General features: G+C 45.0%; 1 protein-coding gene across 9 annotated transcripts in view; it reads left to right on the top strand.

The window, feature by feature from the left end:
- The window catches only part of MAPRE1 (microtubule associated protein RP/EB family member 1), a 121127-nt gene that overhangs the window by 30979 nt on the left and 70391 nt on the right, over nt 1-19757 (top strand). For 5 of the 9 annotated variants that reach the window (XM_078651807.1, XM_078651803.1, XM_078651804.1 and 2 more), the window contains exons 3-7: nt 257-402; nt 3998-4202; nt 4526-4606; nt 4804-4922; nt 17637-17789. In XM_078651807.1, coding sequence (XP_078507933.1) covers nt 257-402; nt 3998-4202; nt 4526-4606; nt 4804-4922; nt 17637-17789 — 704 coding nt within the window. The remainder of the gene's footprint in view (nt 1-256; nt 403-3997; nt 4203-4525; nt 4607-4803; nt 4923-17636; nt 17790-19757) is intronic. The other 4 variants (XM_078651808.1, XM_078651810.1, XM_078651809.1 and 1 more) reach the window with 1 other exon arrangement.

Here is a 19757-nt window from a genome sequence, read left to right on the forward strand (position 1 = left end):
ATTCTCAAACCACGTCCATAGATTGAGCATCACTTTGAATAATTTTCTAAAAATAAACTATTTCCGTCCAAAAGTAATTTAAAATAGGAATAACTACGATTCTTTCATAGGACAGATGCTCATGCATGCCAAAAATTGTTTTCTCAGCATCTCCTGTGAACTAGAAACCACCTTGTATAGCTGGATAATTTGAATTTATGCACTCACCTACCCAGCATCCCAAATTGTGTTATAATATATTCATTGTTGATTGCAGGTGGTGCATATTGTCAGTTCATGGACATGCTGTTCCCTGGTTCGATGCCACTAAAGAAAGTTAAATTCCAAGCAAAACTAGAGCACGAGTACATTCACAACTTCAAATTGTTGCAAGCATCATTTAAGAAAATGGGTGTGGATAAAGTAGGTATACTTTTATTTACTTTTTGTGTTACTCCTCACGATGTCTTTTGCAGGTTTTTATTGCACATAAGTTAGAAATATAGTCTCTTGTAGAATAGAGTTTTAAATAAAAACAGGCTTTATTTCATTGAGGGCCATCGTATTTGATGCACTAGAGCTTGTAGTATTCCAAATTTAGGGAGGTGTTTCATACCTAAGAAGACAAAACCATGACTTGATTTAAGAAATGGAAAGTTCACTTGGTAATGCCTAATGAAAAATCTCATTAAACGATGTGGATGTTAACCACCATAATTGGTGAGAAGGGGGGATTTACAAACCACCTATGACAAATATTTGTCCTATACAGTGGCAGAAAAGTAATTTTGTTGTAGAATACAGGATCAGATGCACTGCATGAATTTACACATGCCACTTCTCCAGCCATCAACTGTTCTACTATTGACCCTCGTTTCTATTTATACGGAATGAAGACATTCTTACACAAATGCATACCCCAATCAGTTATAAAAGAATTTCATTGTAAAATGGGATATGCTTGCCCTAATGCTATTCCTAAAACTAACCACTGTATAATACTCTAGCAATAATTTAATCCCCTTTTTTTTTTACTGATGGCAAAGTAACACCTTTCAGCTTCCATTGGTCAACATATATATATTTTTTCTTTTTTCAAATTGGGTTATTGCATGTTAAATTCTGTCTGTGGTAGACTTGCATCATGGCACATTCTAGCCTATATTACTGTATTCTTGTACTGTAAATTGTCATTAGATCAGATTTTATTGCATTAAAATTGATGGTTACACAGTGTATTGCCAAATGAGGTAAGTCGGAGCTCACTTAGCAAGTGTCCAGCTGTTAGGCAAGATTAGAACGTAATGCACCAATTTTATATTCGCTCCACTTTAAACAAGCACTGGCGTTGCCAATAGGTCTCGCAGTAGGAAAGTTGGAGCTATTGGTTATGTAAATGACAAAGGCCTTTATGTTTTTAAAATGAAAACAAAAATAAAAGGCATTGTTATTTGCAATTGTAATAGCTCCAACTTTCCTACTGCGAGACCTATTGGCAACGCCAGTGCTTGTCTTTTTATATGGATCATCAATGCCTCAAGACCTGTAAATAGATTAGAAGCAGTATTAGCAAATGAAGTTGGAAATGCATTGTGTAATTCATTGGCATAATTCATCATACACCAGTGGTCATCCTGGTTTAATCACGAGTGCACTATAGCAGTTCAGTAACTAGTGAGGTGGCAAATATACAGTGGAAGCAGTTGTGAATTTCCCTCGGAGTCACATGTACATTCCTGGCTGTGCCTAAAAAGCCTATCAGGGAAGCGGTTAGGAACGTGATAGTGGCTGGGGGGGGGGGGGGGGGTAAGGCCACCTTGCCACCTCAGCAGACCACTATCAAGGTGTCTACTGCAAGGCGATCTGTCTCCATCATGGCACCTATGCTGGGCATTGCATGAAGGGGCCGCAGTATGCACAAGCACTGTAATCGGGCTCAGCCCTCTATTACAATAAGGTTCCATACACTCCAGTGCACACAGCCAGCCAAATGACCATTGACGTCATTGTTAATCCATTCAGGAATCCCTAACATTAACAACGCTTGCATTAACCTTCCTTCTAGAAGAATATGCAAGATCAGGATCCTACAGAGACTCTAAACAGGTTGCTTGCCTCATATTCCGCTGAACAGTGCACTTTCAGCAATCGCACTTCCTTCTGGGCACACACACATATATATGAGAAGGAAGACTAATCACAGAAACACAAACATATATGCATTCCTAAAAATCAGACTGTAGCGCATGAAAGATTATGTGGTCCGTGCATATTCTTTTAGCGCTTGCATCAGCTATGAGACACTTGCAACACTGCACACAGGGAGGATATGATCAAGAAGTCAGCCATGACTTCCGCGTGATATTTTAAAATGTGCCAATACATTGCATAACAAAAGTAAGCTTCGTCCGCTTTCACTTACAAGCTAGTTGCCCACTCTTGCTTGCTGCCCAGTGCTGGTGGTTATCCTGATCCTTAAACTCATGCTCTGCTTCTGGAACGGATGCAGACGGTTGTGCAATTCCTCTTGCACAAGGATGTCGCAATGAAATGATCAGTAAAACCATCACGAGACCCCAGCCCATGAGTAAATCAGTCACCCCATTACTTTAAGGGCTTGGATTGCGATCCAAACTCTGCAGTCTGACATATAGTGTCATTAAAGCTCTTAAGAGCCGGTCACTTTTTCTCATGATCATAACGAAAGAGGCAACCAAAAGCAAAAACATTTCCTTTTAAAGTAAATGTTCTTGCTATCCAACTGTAGTGACATCATGATTACTCCCCTACACGGCAATGACACTGGTCACCTAAACAAGCTAAAACCGGGAAAGCAAGAAAAAAAAAAGCAGAGGGGACAAGGAAAGCCGTAGGGGAGGGGGGGGGGGTCGGGAATGCGAACGAGGGGAGAAGTGTGGCAGGCAGATGGCTGCGCGGAGGGAAGCCGGATGGGGGCGGGAGAGCCTGGTGGGGGGGGGGGGGGGGGAAGGTATAGAATGACGAGCAACGTGATGAGAAAGGGAGGGGGAAAACAAGAAAACAATGGGAATCGAAAACTAGAAACGAAAGAAAAAATGACAAGCTAAAACCGGGAAAGCAAGAAAAAACAAGGAGAAACATGAGAGACGGCCTGCGGCCGTCAAAGTGAAAGTACGAGGAGAAATGCGACACGGCGGGCAGGGGAGGGGGCGGAGCGGGGAGAGCGGCATGAGGGTGTGAAGCAGCAGGGGCCTGAGACGAGGCCGCCTTGCCTTTGATGTGGTAATGCGAGGCAAGCGGCTGGTGGCATTGTGCACGCGCTTTCACGTGCACTGGAAGAAATCGCCTGGGAATCGCCTGATCTCGGTAAGCTCTGTTTAAGCCCCTATATATCGAGCTCCCGCTCAATGCGCATGCGCATTGAGATAGGTCGCTCGACCTAAAAACTAGAGACCGTCCTTCTGTGTCACAAACACAGTATCTCCCTTTTGGTTGCTTGGACTCTGAACTGTTCGCCCCACCCACCTGCCAAGTGAGTGCTGTCCTCAAGAATGCATTTACTTATCTGTCTTATGAGTGTTCCTCTTAAGTTTGGCTCCCGTCACCTTTTTTCCCAGAGCCCCATATAGCTTTAACTTGTAACCACCTTGACACTAGTCATCATAAATCTCTGTACAAACTATAGAGATCACTAGTCTGTGACATTTATACAAAAATATTAATTGAGCAGCAAACGTATGACTAACATCAGTTCACTTCACACTCTTCTGGGCATGGAGAGATTCCAATTCAAAGTCCTTCACTAAGAATAAAATCTTTCTCTAGTCCAGTTCCCCCTGTTAATCACCAAGGTTCTTTGTCAAACACTAGAAGGTAAGACCATGAATTGATGATGTAGAGTAATAGATATAGGTATAATGGAAACCCTCTCATTTTAATCGTATTTGGTATTGCTCGGGATAAATTGTCCGATACAGACACTGAGCAGACTGGGTATAATGGCAGCTTGAATATGTGACTTAATGCTTCCTCCCTGTAGATCATTCCAGTGGATAAGCTGGTGAAAGGAAAATTCCAGGACAACTTTGAGTATGTTCAGTGGTTCAAAAAGTTTTTTGATGCAAATTATGATGGAAAAGATTATGATCCAGTAGCAGCCCGACAAGGCCAAGAGACAGCAGCAGCACCTATTCTTGCAGCGCCTGTCTTGAATAAGCCGAAGAAATTGCTCAACTCCAGTTCAGGTAACATTACAATACTATCGAACACTTCTATTCAATTGAAAACACAATTTTTCCTGGGCCCAGTGGTCTGTGTTCGAGCAGGTTGTGTATGGTGAAACTGCATTCCATTAAACAATGAATATATTTAGATATGATTTCATAACTTGACCATTTACTTTTTTTACCTTCTCCATTTAATTTAGTCAGTGATGTGGCATTTGTTAAAAAAAATCCTCTTCCAAATCATGGCATCCTTTTCATCATTATTGATGTATTTTCTCCCCGCCTTAAGATTTAAACCAGCTTCATAAAACTAACCTGGGGAATTGCTGTACTTCTTCCAGATGACCTATTGGTAGGAGCCAAAGAAGCTAAGGCCGCCAGAACAGACTCCATTCAAGGCATTAAGAAAATGGCAACAATTGGTACATGCACTGTTGTAATACACATTTAGAGCTGGTTTGAAGGCTGACTATTCTGCACTTCTGTGGTCTTTGAACTTGTCACAATACTTTCGGTGAACAAAATTTAGAGTACGCAAAGTAACAGCACCTGGGTATGAGCTGGCACTATGCTCCTGAGCACTCTGTAACGTTTTAAAGTTACACTTTTTCTTTTTCAGCTCCACAGAGAACAGCAGTTCCACCCCAAAGAAACCCTATAGTTGGAAAAACTGGGCCTGCATTAAATAAAAAGGCTGTAGGCAATGGAGACGATGATTCAGCAGAACTTATACAGCAGGTTTGTCTTCACTTTTGGTAATTGTCTATTATATTCAGATTGGTATATTTTGATGAGCAGATGTAATAATGAACACATAAACTTACAGTACTGTTGTGGTAAGAAGGAAAAATGATACACCCGTATCAAAATTGATTAGAAAAGTTTCTAGTTTGGTTGTGGCATTTTCGTCTGATTAGAATGTCAGAAAATTGTCGCTAAAAATGTTTAACTACTTCTTGACGAACTGTAGTGGCCTAATGGCACTCCGCCAGAGCGGAATGAATGGGTTTCTTGCCTTTGCAGGTCTTGATTATGCTTTTCTGATGGATACATCTGCATGTGGATTCCTCACCTTATGAGTATCCCCTGCGCCAGCATGCCGCAGAAACTTTTTCCTAGCGCTCCACGCGGACTAGGGCGTCACAATGCTATGGCTTTGCCCGCGGCTCCGCTTGATGTTACTGGAGCCATAAGCGGGCCACGTCCGCGTGATGACGTCCGTTCCCTTTTTCCACGCTTTTTCCGCGCTATCGGCGTGAACTGTGTTTCTGGGACTCTCCATACTTTCTCCTAGATACTTTGTATTTTGGCTTATTTCCTTCTGTGGTTTTGCCATGTCTGCTCCGAGGAAGTCTGGCTTCAAGCCCTGTAAGAGTGCTGGGGTCATTTGTCGATCACTGACCCCCATGAGGACTGTCTGTGGTGTTTATCATCAGGTCATGACGACAAGGGCTGCTCTTGCTGTCGAAACATGAACCTGAGAAATTGGAACAATACTGCAAAGAAAGCCTTCTCTTCAGCGAGTATGGCTTTGAAGTCCACCATCGCTAGCTGTTTGTTGGGTAGATACATTCATGCCCTTATGGACTCTGCTAAACAACTTCTTCCAAAATTCTCTGAGGAAGATCGGGGGTATTTCAGTGAGGCACTGGCAGACACACAAGCTGCAAAATTCTCTGAGGAAGATCGGGGGTATTTCAGTGAGGCACTGGCAGACACACAAGCTGCAGCTCGCTAAGTCATCCAGTCTGGCCTGGACACTGCCGATTTGGTTGCCAGGGTGATGTGTTCATCCATTGCTAGAAGGCCTGCGTGGCTAAGGCCTTCTGGGTTTTCTCCTGATCTACAGGCTGCCCATATCGATCTTCCTTTTGACTGGTCTAGTCTTTATGGAGATAAAGCTGATTCTGCTCTGCAGAGGTTCAAAGACAGTAAGGCCACAGCAAAATCCTTGGGTTTTCAGACTCAGTCAAAGGGTTATGTTATAGAAGATACCGTGGCTTTGGAAAGTCTTCCTTTCGTGGTTTCCGTCAGCAACAGCAACAAAACCCCTTGTACAAGTCCTACAGGGGTGAAGGCAGAAGTCGCCTTCGTGGAACGGGTTGTCAGCCTTCTTCCTCCTCCTCCTCCTCCTCCACCACCTCCCCAACCCCTCCTGGTAATGCAGGAAAGCAGCCCTAGATCTGCCATCCTGGATCATGCAGGTCCTGTGGGGAGCCGGCTCACCCATTTTCTACATGATTGGAAATTGGTCACTGCGGACCTTTTGGTTTTAGATCCGATAGAAAATGGGTACGCCCTACCCTTCAGGGAATTCCCTCCACCTTACTTTAACCCCCCTTGCCAAGGGTTTTGCACAGAGGATCCTTTACTTCTTCAAAAGGAGGTTCTTGTCCTATTACAAAAAGGTAAGATAGAGATGGTCCCGGAGCAGGAAAGGGGTCCGGGATGCTACTCCCTGTATTTCCTGATTCGCAAGAAGTATGGTAGGTTACGACCCATACTGGATCTCAGAATTTTTATTTGTTTCTCAAGCAGGAGAGGTTCAAGATGCTCACCCTAGCGCAGCTTCTTCAGGCGTGCAACAAGAGGACTGGATGGTGTCCATCGACTTGCAGGATGCGTATTTTCACATCCCAATCCTGAAGTCGCACAGGAAGTATCTCCAGTTTACGGTTGGTTCGCAACATTACCAGTTTGAGGTCCTTCCGTTTGATCTTACTATGGCACCTCGAGTTTTCACCAAGGTGATGGCTGCCCACCTCAGGAGGTCGAGATCCCAGTTTTCCCCCTACCTGGAAGACTGGCTACTGAAGGCAGAGTTGCCAGAGATGGTGCGTCATCATCTGCAGGTAACAACTCTGCTTTTGTTCAAATTCGGTTTTCCACTAAATGTGCCCAAATTGCACCTGGTGCCCTCTCTGCTCAACCTGTTTATAGGGACAGTACTGGATACCACTGTGTGACGAGCCTTTCCTCCTGCAAAGGATTCTCGACATTCAGGAAATAATGCCTTTGTTTCACAATGGAGAGGTTGTTTGGTTCTGAAGGTCCTTCGCCTGCTATGTCTGTTCGCTGCCTGCATTCTGTTTGTCAACCATGCACGCTGGCACAGGGTGCTCCAGTGGTGTCTCCGCAGGCAGTGGTATCGGCACAACTGAGATCTTTGGGTCAGTCTGGCTCTCCAGAGAAGCTGCAGCGGGTCTGTCTTGGTGGAGCGTGTAGGGCAATCTGTCTCAAGGAAAGGCCTTTCATCTGCCTCAATCGGTTGCCACAGTGATAACGGATGCCTCTACTCTAGGGTACTCATCTGGAGGATCTGGAAATCAAGGGTCTTTGGTCTCCAGAGGAAAGATTGCTTCATATCAATCTTCTGGAATTCTGGGCGATACGTTTGGCGTTCAAGGCCTTTCTCCCTTCCCTTTGCGGTTAGTCGGTTCAAGTACTGACGGACAACACTGCTGCGATGTGGTATGTCGACAAGCAGGGAGGAGTAGGGTCGTACCATCTCTGCAGAGAAGCTTTGCGGCTTTGGTACTGGGCTCAGGACCATTGGATTTGCTTGATGGCAATCATCTGGCCGGGGTGCTGAACGTGCTTGCGGACCGTCTCAGTTGGCAGTTCTCAGCCGACCCCGAGTGGAGGTTTCAGCCGGAGGCTAAATGATCTGTGTGACTACTGGGTTTTCAAGACATGAACAAATCTATCATTAAAGAATACATTTTGCAACTACAAGAGACTTTAGACCTGCTTCTTCTACCAATCTTTATGGACATTTCATAATTAGATGAATATGAATGTAATTTACAATTGGTGTTCTAATTCCAACTGTCTTTAGTGTTCCTATTTGGGTTTTACCCAATAGGAAGTGGAGAGGGGTACACTTCCTGGTCTTATAGCACCATCACCATAAACCTAGCCACTATTAGTAATAGGTGCAGGTTATTTGTCTTAACCCTCTTTTGTGCTCTGTTCCTTCATCCGGAGGTAGTTCGACTCATCCGGAGGTAGTTCGACTCATCCGGAGGTAGTTCGACTCATCCGGAGGTAGTTCGACTCATCCGGAGGTAGTTCGACTCATCCGGAGGTAGTTCGACTCATCCGGAGGTAGTTCGACTCATCCGGAGGTAGTTCGACTCATCCGGAGGTAGTTCGACTCATCCTCCGGACATGGGGGGACTTCTCGGGTGGACCTGTTTGCCACTCACGAATGCCCACTGCCCGTCATTCTGCAGTTTCCGATGCAGGGGGCGTTGGGGGGGGGGGGAGGGAGAGACTCGTTTCAGTTAAGTTGGCGCTCGCAACTCCTTTACGCGTTTCCTCCCATACCCTTGATTCCTTGGGTTCTGAGGAAGATTCGTTAAGACCGGGCCCAAGTTATTTTGATCGCCCTGGATTGGCCAATAAGGGTGTGGTACACGGACCTTCTTCACCTCTCGTCTCCCTCTTCGGGTAGACCTCTCGCAGTCTGAGGGGCAGGCCCCCCACCTCCAGAACCTGTACCATCATGCCTGGAGATTGAAGGGGGCAACCTGAATTCTTTCTCTCTCCCGCCTGACATGGGGGGATGTTATTTTATCGGCAGGGCGACACTCCAAGTCTATTTACTCTTATAGGTGGTCAAGATGTGTTAAATGGTGTGGAGAGGTCTATTGATCCCTTAAAGGCTCATCTTTCAGATGTTTGTTTTTCGCTGCATTTGGCCCAGCAGGGTTGTGCTGTGGCTACTGTTAAAGGTTATTTGTCCGCTTTATCTGCATTTCTTTGTTTGCCTGATCAGCTGTCTTTTTAAATCTCAGATTGTTTTAAGGTTTATTAAGGGCCTCACTAATGATTCAGCCCACTCCTTTCATTATGCCCCAGTGGGATTTAAATCTAGTTTTAAATTTCTTAATGGGTTCCCCATTTGAACCCTTACTTAGTTGTCCTTTGAGACTGCTGTCCTTCAAAACGGTCTTCCTTGTGGCGATCACCTCAGCTAGGAGGGTGAGTGAGCTTCAGGCTTTGAGTTCTAAGCCTCCGTTTCTGAGTATTCATGCTGAAAGGATGGTTCTCGGGAACAGGGCTGCTTTTCTGCCTAAGGTGGTAACTCCCTTCCATCTAGAGCACTCCATTACCCATCCTACTTTCTATCCTCCCCCTCAACCTTCCAAAGAGGAGGAGAGGCTTCGCTGCTTGGATCCTAAGAGGGCGGTTAGTTTATCTGGATAGAACGAAGGACTTGCGACTGGACGATCAGCTCTTTGTGGGCTATGTTGGACGCATGAAGGGCAAGGCGGTGCACACACGCACTCTATCCCGGTGGATACGTTTTTGCATCAAGATCTGCTACGTTCTGGCTGGTAAGGAGCCTCCTGAATGCATTAGAGCTCATTTCACCGGGCTCAATCATCTACTTCTGCCTTGTACAGAGGTGTTCCTGTGTTGGACATCTGTAAAGCCGCAACTTGGGCCTCCCTCCACACTTCCCAGAAGTATTGCTGCTTAGATTCCGAGGTGAGGAGCGACGGCCATTATGCGCGCTCTGTTTTGCAAGACTTTTTGGTATAGAAGGGTGGACACCCTCCTCCAGGGGTTGGACTGCTGTGTATTTGTGTGAATACTGTGTGCTATGTATGCATTGTCTCTATGGTCAGTCTGCCCGTTCGCCTCAGAGGCAAGGACAAAAATGGGTGGAACTGATGTCCTCACGCCGACGTGGTCCTCTATGGCTCCAGTTACGTTATGCGGAGCCGCAGCATTGTGACTACCTCATCGGCGTGGAGAGCTAGGAAAAAGTTTCTGCAGAATGCTGGCGCAGGGGATATTCATAAGGTGAGGAATCCACAGGCAGATATTGTATCCACCAGAAAAAGCGTTACCGAAGGTAAGTAACTTGTTCTTTACCATAATTGACAGGATACAAGTGCATTTTTATGGTCTGGCTTTACTGTGCAGCTGTCACTGGATAACTATGTGAGGATCACCAGGAGGGGCTTTGACTAATTCCCACATGTTGGGGACCAAGAGTACATATTTTGATTGGCAGAAGTTGTGTGCCCTCTACCCAACTGAGCTTTTTTTTAATATATATTTACCTAGCTGTCTTAGCTGGAGTTTCAGGGGCAAACGCATGACATTGTAATGCTCTTTGGATGTCTTGGATAACTGGATAATTTATGGTGTCCTTCTCTGGCAGCAGCGCAGATGGGAGGGCAGTTGTTAGCCTACATGGATTTTTAGGTCTGCCATGACCATACAACTGTCACCTGATCTTTAAACTTACACCAATATTATTGTACAGCTTTTTGCTTCTGCACAAATAAATCTCCATTCTTATTCTATGTACAATACCATACACAATTCCTTTTAAAGCCGGACCTATTGGTAGGTTGTTACGACGGATGCCTCGCTGGGGTGCTTGTGCCTCAGGACTTACATGTGAGTGGGCATTGGCTGCACCAACATAGTCTTCTTCACATCAACCTCCTGGAGCTCCGAGAGATCCGTTTGGCGCTGCAAGCATTTCTTCCACGATTGCGGGTTTAGCGGTTCTCGTCCGTACAGACAACACCACGGCCATGCACTACATAAACGAGGAAGGGGGTACCAGATCTCTCTTCCGTTGTCGCAAAAAATTTGGGGGTGGGTGATCCTACATGGAATATCACTACAGGCAGAACACCTACCAGGGGTGCTAAAAGAAAAGGCTGACCGGCTCAGCAGGCTTTTGTCAGTCCGCCACGAATGGAAACTGAACCAGGCGGTCTTGGAGATTTTTCATCGGTGGGGCAAACCTTCAATAGACCTCTTTGCCACCCCAGTGAACAGAAAATGCAAGTTTTACGCAAGCAGACTACACCGAGGATCTCTGGGGAATGCGCTTTCGATAGCCTGGTCAAGAGCATTTGTATACGCCTTTCTCCCCATTCCATTTAATGCTCAGGAAGATAAAGACGGAACTGTGTAGGATAATCCTAATGGCTCCAGCATGGCCGAGGCATTTTGGTTCACGGAGCTTCAACTCCTTTCTCTGGCCCCTCCACGTCCTTTGCGGGTGATCCCGCATCTTCTCACGATGTCCCAGGGTCAGATCTGGCATCCGGCTCCTCGTTCGTTAGCATAGCTCCTGAGCAGCGAGAGTTCCTGAACCTTCATCTCTCGAATGAAATAAGGTGTTCTCTCTCACGCTAGAGCTCCTTCCACTAACAAGACTTACCGTTTGAAATGGAAACAATTTTGCATCTGGTGCCAGAAGAAATGTGTTGACCCTTTCTCATCTCAGCTTCATCAGGTTCTTCCTTATCTCCTGTCCTTGGCTAAGGCAGGATTGGCTCATTCTTCCATAAAGGTTCTCTTAGCAGCAGTTTCTCGCTACAGGCGCACTGCATCTGGACCTTCTCTCTGGTCATCCAGTTTTGTCAAACAATTTCTCAAGGGTCTGTCGAGTTTTTCCTCCGGTGAGGCCTCCGCCTCCCACATGGCATTTGAACTTGGTTCTCACCCAGCTGATGAAACATCCCTTTGAACCGATTAATGAGCAGATATGAAATTCCTCTCGTGGAAACTGGCACTCCTGGCTCTCACTTCTGCAAGACGTATTGGAGAATTGCAAGCTCGTACAGTACAGAAACCTTTTCTCCAATTCAAAAGAAATGCAGTAATTCTAAGGACTAATCCAAAGTTCATACCAAAAGTGCTTTCAGACTTTCATTTCAACAAACCAGTGATTCTCAAGTCTTTGTTTCCTCAACCTTCCACACCGGTGGAAAGGATACTTCATTCACTGGATGTGCAGCGGTGCTTGAAATTTTATCTGGACCGCACTAAAGGATTTCGAAAATCTTCTCAATTATTCATTGCATTTAGTGCTCCACGCAAAGGCTTACCCCTGTCTAAGCAGGGTATTGCTAGATGGATCTCCAGTGCCATACAGTACTGTCACTCTGCAGCGGGCAAGCCTCTAGAAGGCAGAGTTACAGCACACTCAACAAGGTCCATGGCTTCCTCTACTGCTCTTTGCGGGAGTTCAGATTTTTCTCCTGGACTGTACATTGATTTGTGTGCTCCGCTTCCAAGGCTAACAGCATAAGCACTGCTTTTTATCATTCTCTTCAGTCTTAATTGCTAGGCTCCCAAGCATTATTTCCATGTGAAGGTGAGAAGAAAAATGTATGCCTTAATGAAACAGATTCTTGATGCAACTTGATATGCACGAGAATCTGGTTAGCATAGGAGTGTGGCAAACGTGTTGAGAAATTTTGTACTGAAACTGGTAGCCGAATGATCTTTTCATCTGATTGTTCCCTAACAAAACTGAAGTTGTCTTCCCTCTGAAGTTTTGGCTTTTCTTAGAAAATGACTCCTTTCACAGAGCTCAAATATATAAACTAAACACATCGGCCTACAGTCTGTTTCAGACCACGCCACTCGTTCTAAGTGGGGGGGCACTGTTTTTACTGCCTCAATTTTATTTTGCACTCGCTATAAGCGGAATTAACTCCATTTCAATCATTTAACCCTTGTGGACGGGTTCTTCCTTCCTTAATGCAAGGAATGCAGAAGGCACATCCAGTTGTGTTTCTATTTTTCTTTTCTGCAGTTTCAGGTACCAGGCTACTGTGCTGTGATGTTTCAGTCAAGATTTGCTTTCAAGTTCAAGTGGCTGTAGAGAGCTAGCATTCAAGAAGGCAGCTACATGCAGTTTCTTCACAGGACCGGCCATTAATCTGACCTCTGCATACGGGAGATAACTGAAGGAGCTCAAGGTTGTGACATGATTTTGTCTTTCAAGTGCTGCTGCTGGACCTGTGAAAAAGCCCATGTACAATTGATCAACACATTTGCAAATTGATCAACACATTGGCATGGTATAGTGATGAATTGCCGTGGTTGTGGTGTCCTGATGTGGGGCAAGAAGTTTCTGAAAATTGAGGTGTTGGAGATGATATGGTCCCCCCAAAAAATGGCTGACAAGTACGCATTTTCATCTCGGCATGCCCTAATCTTTGTAGCCTTGAAACATGATTTTGCCTGACTTAACACTTATGAGTAAGGAAGCATGGATAGCCTACATTGCAGTGAAGAAAAAAGTGCAGATGCTATGCTGATACTGCCAAGCTGTACCAAACCAGATTCAGCCATAGGTGTTATGTGCAGATCTCTCTTAAACCCCAGGCAACCATGACATTTCTCAATTTCAGTATGGGTACAGGCACTGGAGAGCAGCATCATGCTTCCTGGATAGCAGTGTTGCCGTTATAATACTGCCTGCTGTATAGAGTCAGTTGGACGTGAGGAGGGAGTTGGTGTAGACTGTGTGTGAGATGGGCTGGCACCCTGGTGAAGTCTAATAATTTTCTACATCCTCTTAGTTAACAGACTTAGTCTAGCAATCTTTGACAAATTATTATTTTCTATATTGGCTCTGTATAAATGGAGATACTGAATTGGCTTATGGTCTATGTTGGAACCTGAAGGGGGCAATATAGGAGTGCAGAGACTGGTACATCATGTCCCCCACTGTGTCCCTCTCATCTTACTTTGTATTCTGCATTGTTGGGATTTGGGATATTTGGCAGTAAATATAACAATCCCTTGGGCTCTGACATGTTAACCCTGTAGCTCTAGTTCAGTGACTTGATTGCAAAATGGACAACACAGCTGGGCTGTGTTAGGATCTGGTGGGGATGGCCCACATTGGGTGTAACGCATTACATGTGCTGTTGTAGTGCTGTGCGCCTTTAAAGTGCTGGATTTAAATTTTATTCATGCAGACTTAAATTTTGGGGAGTTTGAGTTCAGTGAACGTTGGGGTTGGAGGGACCTGTCAATGACTTCTACTGTGGCATGATGGAAGACTTCGAAGGCATTGATGGATTTTGATATGGCTTGGAGTGAGTGGCCCAATAGGCAATTGGGGGTCTAAGACTGTCATTACATAACGAGCACTGGCCAGGAAATGCCTCTAAGGGCTGCAACACCTATTGTGCCGCCCTTAGGGGTCCTGTACCTTAACACACACTGCCATTGCAGGCTGTGTTTTGGTGCAGAGAAGAGTCCAATGCAAGCTTGAGGCCTAGGTAGGTCACCCCTCTAGCAGGGTGCACTAGCTCACAGGCAAGGGTACAGTGGCATGAGCCCTGTACCTCGGTGTCTATGTCCAGTCTTGGACATTATAAGTGCAGTAAATCCATAAAGAGTATATGGTCTGGGTGTTGGTCTTTAGGAACTCCAACGCTCCATAATAGCTTTACTGAAACCTGGGGAATTTGGAAGGAAACTTCTCAGCACATTAAACCCACACTGATGCCAGTGTGGGATTTAATGTAAAATGCACTCTGAGGGCATTTTCGAGATGCCCCCTGTAAAACGACCAGCCCTGGTTTGGTTCCTGAATGGCTGTCTGCCATTTGCCACCATCAGACCAGTTTCTGCACCTCTGAATAGGGGGCCTCCACTCTCTGGGTCCAGAAACAAATCCCATCCTGGGCAGAGGTGTCATGTCCTCCCCAGGATAAGCTGGGTCCACGAAGGCGAAGTTTCAAAGGCCTCCCGCCTTTGCAAGCTGTCCCAGCAACTGGCTCCCACTGGTTCTTACTACCACTTTGGGTGGGAGAATCAGGAGGAAAAGCAAGCTAGGAGGAGAGGTGTGCCCACCTTTGCCAACCCCACCCCTCAGGTGGGGGAGGCTAGGTGAAGCGCACATCTGTTATCTCCATCTTGAAGATAAGGGGACCCAGTCAATTGGGGAGAGGCTCATGCTCATCCCACTGGAGGGTTTCTTAATAGGGGTGTACTCACCCCAAGGAAGGGACCTATTGGTACTGACCTGCACACTCCTTTCGCACTCCTAAATTTAGTATTTAGGGGCAACACTGAGCCTTGCAGCCTCCGATTTGACAAAGAAAGATGACCATAGAGTTGTGCTGACCCAGGAAGGAGGACACCAACTGCTTTGGCCCCAGCCCTACCAGTCTTTCCCGACTCCGACCTGCCTACAGTGGAAACACTTGCAAACCCAACATCCCCTCAGTGCCACGAAGACCTTCACTGCACTCACCTTACCGACTACCGCCTGTGACCACCTTATTTGCTCAACAAAGACTCCAACCACAGAATCCGGATTCAGTCGGGTCAGCGATTTTGCACACGGCCTAAGTTAGAGTTGCCTAACGAGGGTCTACCCAGCGAAACTGATCTGGTGATCCCCTGCCTACCTCAGGCTTCAAGCCGACACCTGCAGCCTCAACCTGGAGTGTCCACCTGAGCGCTACTGGGGCTGGTAAGAAGATCTGACTCTAAAAGACACCCCTACACCTGGCACCCCGTGGCCTTGGATGGCCCAATTGATGGTGTCCAGGCATCCCCCAAGAACCCAACTTACCTTTCCAGCCGGTGGTCACCTTCAGGACGCCTCCCTGACCAAACTTGCAGCATCTTTTTCTAACCAGAGATCTCTATTGCGAATCACAGGACTCTGTCTTCCTGGCACTCTGCATCCAGCCTCCTCCACGCCATTAGTGGTGCTGCTCCTGTGCAGTTTGTTGTCCCCTACCTTGCTGATCCTAGCCCCAGGAGCTTTGCTCCCACACCAGAGTGACCTGCTCATAAGCAGCCTCTGACCAAAGGCTCCCTTAGCTCCAGTGGCTAACAGTGAGCCCCTACACTCTGCACCCGGCCGCCCCAGTTCTGCTGGTGGTGCAATTTGAGTGCCCAGTTGAACCTTGGTTCTAACCCCCAAAAACTATTCTTGCAACTTGTTTACTTGCCTGCAAACCTACATCCTTTTTCCCCATAGGATCCAATGTTACGAGTTTTGTTCCTAAAAGTGTTCTATGTGTTGAACTGTTTTTGTATGGAATAAAAATAACTACTTTAACCTAGGAGACTTTGTTCTTGCTTGTAAGTTACAAGCTCCATTGTGTGATCTCCCCACCTCAAATACTCTAACTGAAAAGTAAAACTAAGCCAATTCCACTCACCATTGCATTGCCTTGTAAAGCTTTGCATTTGAAAGCATATATTACCTACCTGTTCCTGCTTGGTTCTAGAAATAAGACATATACCTTTTTTTATACTTGGATAATTGGTCTAGATTCTGTCCAATTGTATGTGTTCAGTCTTGAGTGCATACAATAAAGGCTTACCACACCCTCCTGATAAGCCTAACTGCTCGACCACAGTACCACAAAGAGCTGTTAGTGATTTATCTAATTTAGCCTCTGCTGTACCTCCTGGAGATCTCTTGGACTCTGCACATTATACCTTACTTTGGTATAGTACATACAGAGCCAGCTTCCTACAACGTTGTTTAATCAAAGTTTTTTTTTAAGGGTACCCAAAACCAAATTTCAGTCCCTGTTCATAACCTCTCCAACAGCTAGAATAGTAATTGAACAAAGCAAATGGAGGTTGTCGGATATTTTTCCTTTCTGTGGGGGTCACCCTGGATTTTTCGCCTTGTGGTAGACCTAATATTTGCTGTAAGGAGAACCTGGTTAGTCACATTCGGCAACAAGTTGTAAGCAAGTATGTCTTGTTCCACAGTGACCATTGACTATCATTGGCACCTTTTTTAATGATTTTTTTTAAGTAGGAATATCACCAGCACTCAGATCTCCTTGTTTTTTTTCTCATTTTGGTATTCTTTTGTTCATTAAATTGTAATCTTTTTCTAATTGAGTTTTTATTTGTTTTACATTTCAGCTTTGCTACTGATTCAGTACTGCATAAATACTTTATCCGTACTTTATCCGTTGTTCAATTTGAGCCTATCTGCTCTATGCCATAGCGACCAGGGCTCTGAGCTCAGATTAACCAACACCTTTTGCAAGCTTATGGTCACAGTTTCCCAAGATAAATAGGTAATTTCAAAGGAAATAATGTGCATTATCTCATGTTATGTTTCTGATGAAATATACAAATCACTGACTTTGAAAGTGCATTATTCATACTCCAATAAAAAATGGTTCAAGTTGTGTGCCTTGATTGACGCTTGTTCCTTCCAAATTCCATCTTTCACTTGTGTCTGCTCCGTATTGCTCCCTTGCCGTTCTATCTTCATTACTCTAAAGCACTACAGCAAAGGCTCCCTAGCCGGCTGCAGACCTAATTTTGTTAAATGTTAGAATCGCACTGGTGTATTCAAGCAAGCCTTCATTATTGATCTGCATTTTTCTGCTACACAAATGAAAGCGCAACTATGATTTTCCCTTGCTACAGAACTTTTATTTCACAAGGAAACCAAACAGGATTCAGATAAGTGCAAGAGAGCCTCCAATTAGCTTTCAGACTAATGAAGTGTGCTTTCTGGAAATATAAATGTTTTCAAAGGACAATGCTTTAATATAAAAATGTGTGTGCACATGGTGAAAGTGGATATTTGGCTTGTAGAGTATATTTGTTTTAAGTTGTGTTTTTGAAAGAAACCTTGCAATTTGGTGTCCATAATAGCACTGACTTTCTTTTCAGATTAACCTGCTCAAAGTAACGGTGGAAGACCTTGAGAAAGAGAGAGACTTTTACTTTGGGAAGCTGAGAAACATTGAGTTGATCTGCCAGGAGAATGAAGGAGAAACTGATCCAGTACTACAGAAAATTATAGAAATTCTCTATGCCACAGATGTAAGTGAGGTTTTTTGGGGTGGGGGGGTGGCACAAAACTGCCAACGCGACCTCGCTTTATAATTATTATGGAAGTTCCTAATAGTGAATGAGACAGTGTTTGAGGAACTTGTTTATTTGTAAAACTGCCAGTAAAAGGAACTTGATGGTAATGTATTGGGGGGGAATTGCCAGATCTTTGAGTGTAGTTTTTGTCCAAAGGTTGTGTACAATCTGTAGCTGTTTCATGACTGAATGTTATGTTACCTATAGGTAGTGCCTATTGAAATTCAAATTTTCTATCCACTTTTGGTCAGGCTACATACAGCTTTGACAGATTTTGTATAGCTTCCAAATGCACATAGGGCTTTCACTCAGCCCACTTCGCTCTTTGGTGTTGACCTCCCCCTATTTAGTGCTCCCACCTCACAGCTGAAACCCTGGCTCTGCTATACTATCTTGTAAGTAATGTCAGTGAAAAGCCAATAAGTGCAAGACCACAGTTCTTCATGGTGTGGTACTTCTGAACTTAACCAAGCCTCTGCATCATTCTACAGTCATGAATTACTTTATACATTTCAGATGTGTTGTAAACCGCTTCTACCTGTTATTCTGAACATGTTAACCCATCTCAAGAAGGTGGATTGTTGCTTGCTGGTGCTGCCTCCTCAAACTTAAACACATGCCAAAAGAGCCAGCAGGATCACACCAAGGCGGAAATCCACCAAACGCAACTGCCGTCAACTAGAAAGGAAGTGGCACTCCAGCAAAGGCAGGAGACATACCACCTCCTGAAAGAAACCAAGAATAACTCCCTAGCAGACGCATTGTAGCTAGCATGAACCGCTGCAAGGGGCTCTTTGCCATTGTGATAGTTATCCAACCCTACAGTTTCGTCAAACTAAATCATCTCTTCCCAAGAACTGACACCTCCAACCACTACCATTGACCGCATCAGGCTGCTGACACCCACAAACACTGAATACCTGCTAACCCATTGGGATACTCTCTCAACTGAAGCCACGATCTCCTTCATGAACTCTGTGCACTCTGGGGAACCCTCGGACCTCTGTCCTCGCCACATCTTCAACCTCGGGAGCAAGAAGATTGGCACCAAGCTCAGTTGTTCTGTACACCTCCATCTTGGCCTCCTTCCTTGAAGACTGGAAACACACTGAAGGGAGACACCTCCTGAAGAAACAGACTGACCCACAGAACCTGAAAAGTACTGTCCCATTTTCTTGCTCCTCTTCCCAACTCTAGAGAAGGCAATCCACTAGCAGCTCACAAATACTTGCAACACAAAAACCTCCTGGACCCCTCTCAATCCCGATTCTGAGCCAGTCACAGCACTTAGAGCCCTGGTTGCAGCCACAGATCACATCAGGGCACTCCTGGACAATTTCCTACAGCACCCAGCAGATCCTCTCGCTATGTGCACGCATGCATAAGAATATTAAAGCCAGCATGATAGGCTCCTGAAGTTTGTATCTTTAAAGCCAATCGGAGGGCCATCCACATACACTTTAAAGGATACCACTGTGAATCTCTTAGCTTTGAATGGTGCAATATCTGGCAGAACAATCCTAAAATCCATTTCCACTAGATTGTGTAAACACACCCTCACAGCACCAGCATTGAAGGAAGGAAAAACAGTAGCTTAGAACCAAAGTAAAGAGGGTAGTGTCCTTGCAACTGACTCCCTGAAACCTGTGCTGTTTGCAGGTTACTGCTCTGCTCCCCGTCCCTTTCTCGCTCACTTTTTCCATTTGCCTATCCAAAAATTATTCTACGTTAACTTAAAGAAAATTCATTTTTTGGATGGATACTTCTATCTGCAGATACAATGCCTTTAAATTATCACCACTCATGCCTTAAAAAAATCATTAAAATGTTACTAGACCTACAGGTCTAGTAACTTGAATAATCAACTCGACCTTACTGTAATGTACTTCACCTGTAAACTGGTCTCAAATAGTGTGATCCTAT

This window comes from Lissotriton helveticus, chromosome 7 (genome assembly GCF_964261635.1).
Source record: "Lissotriton helveticus chromosome 7, aLisHel1.1, whole genome shotgun sequence".
Taxonomy (NCBI): Eukaryota; Metazoa; Chordata; class Amphibia; order Caudata; family Salamandridae; genus Lissotriton; species Lissotriton helveticus.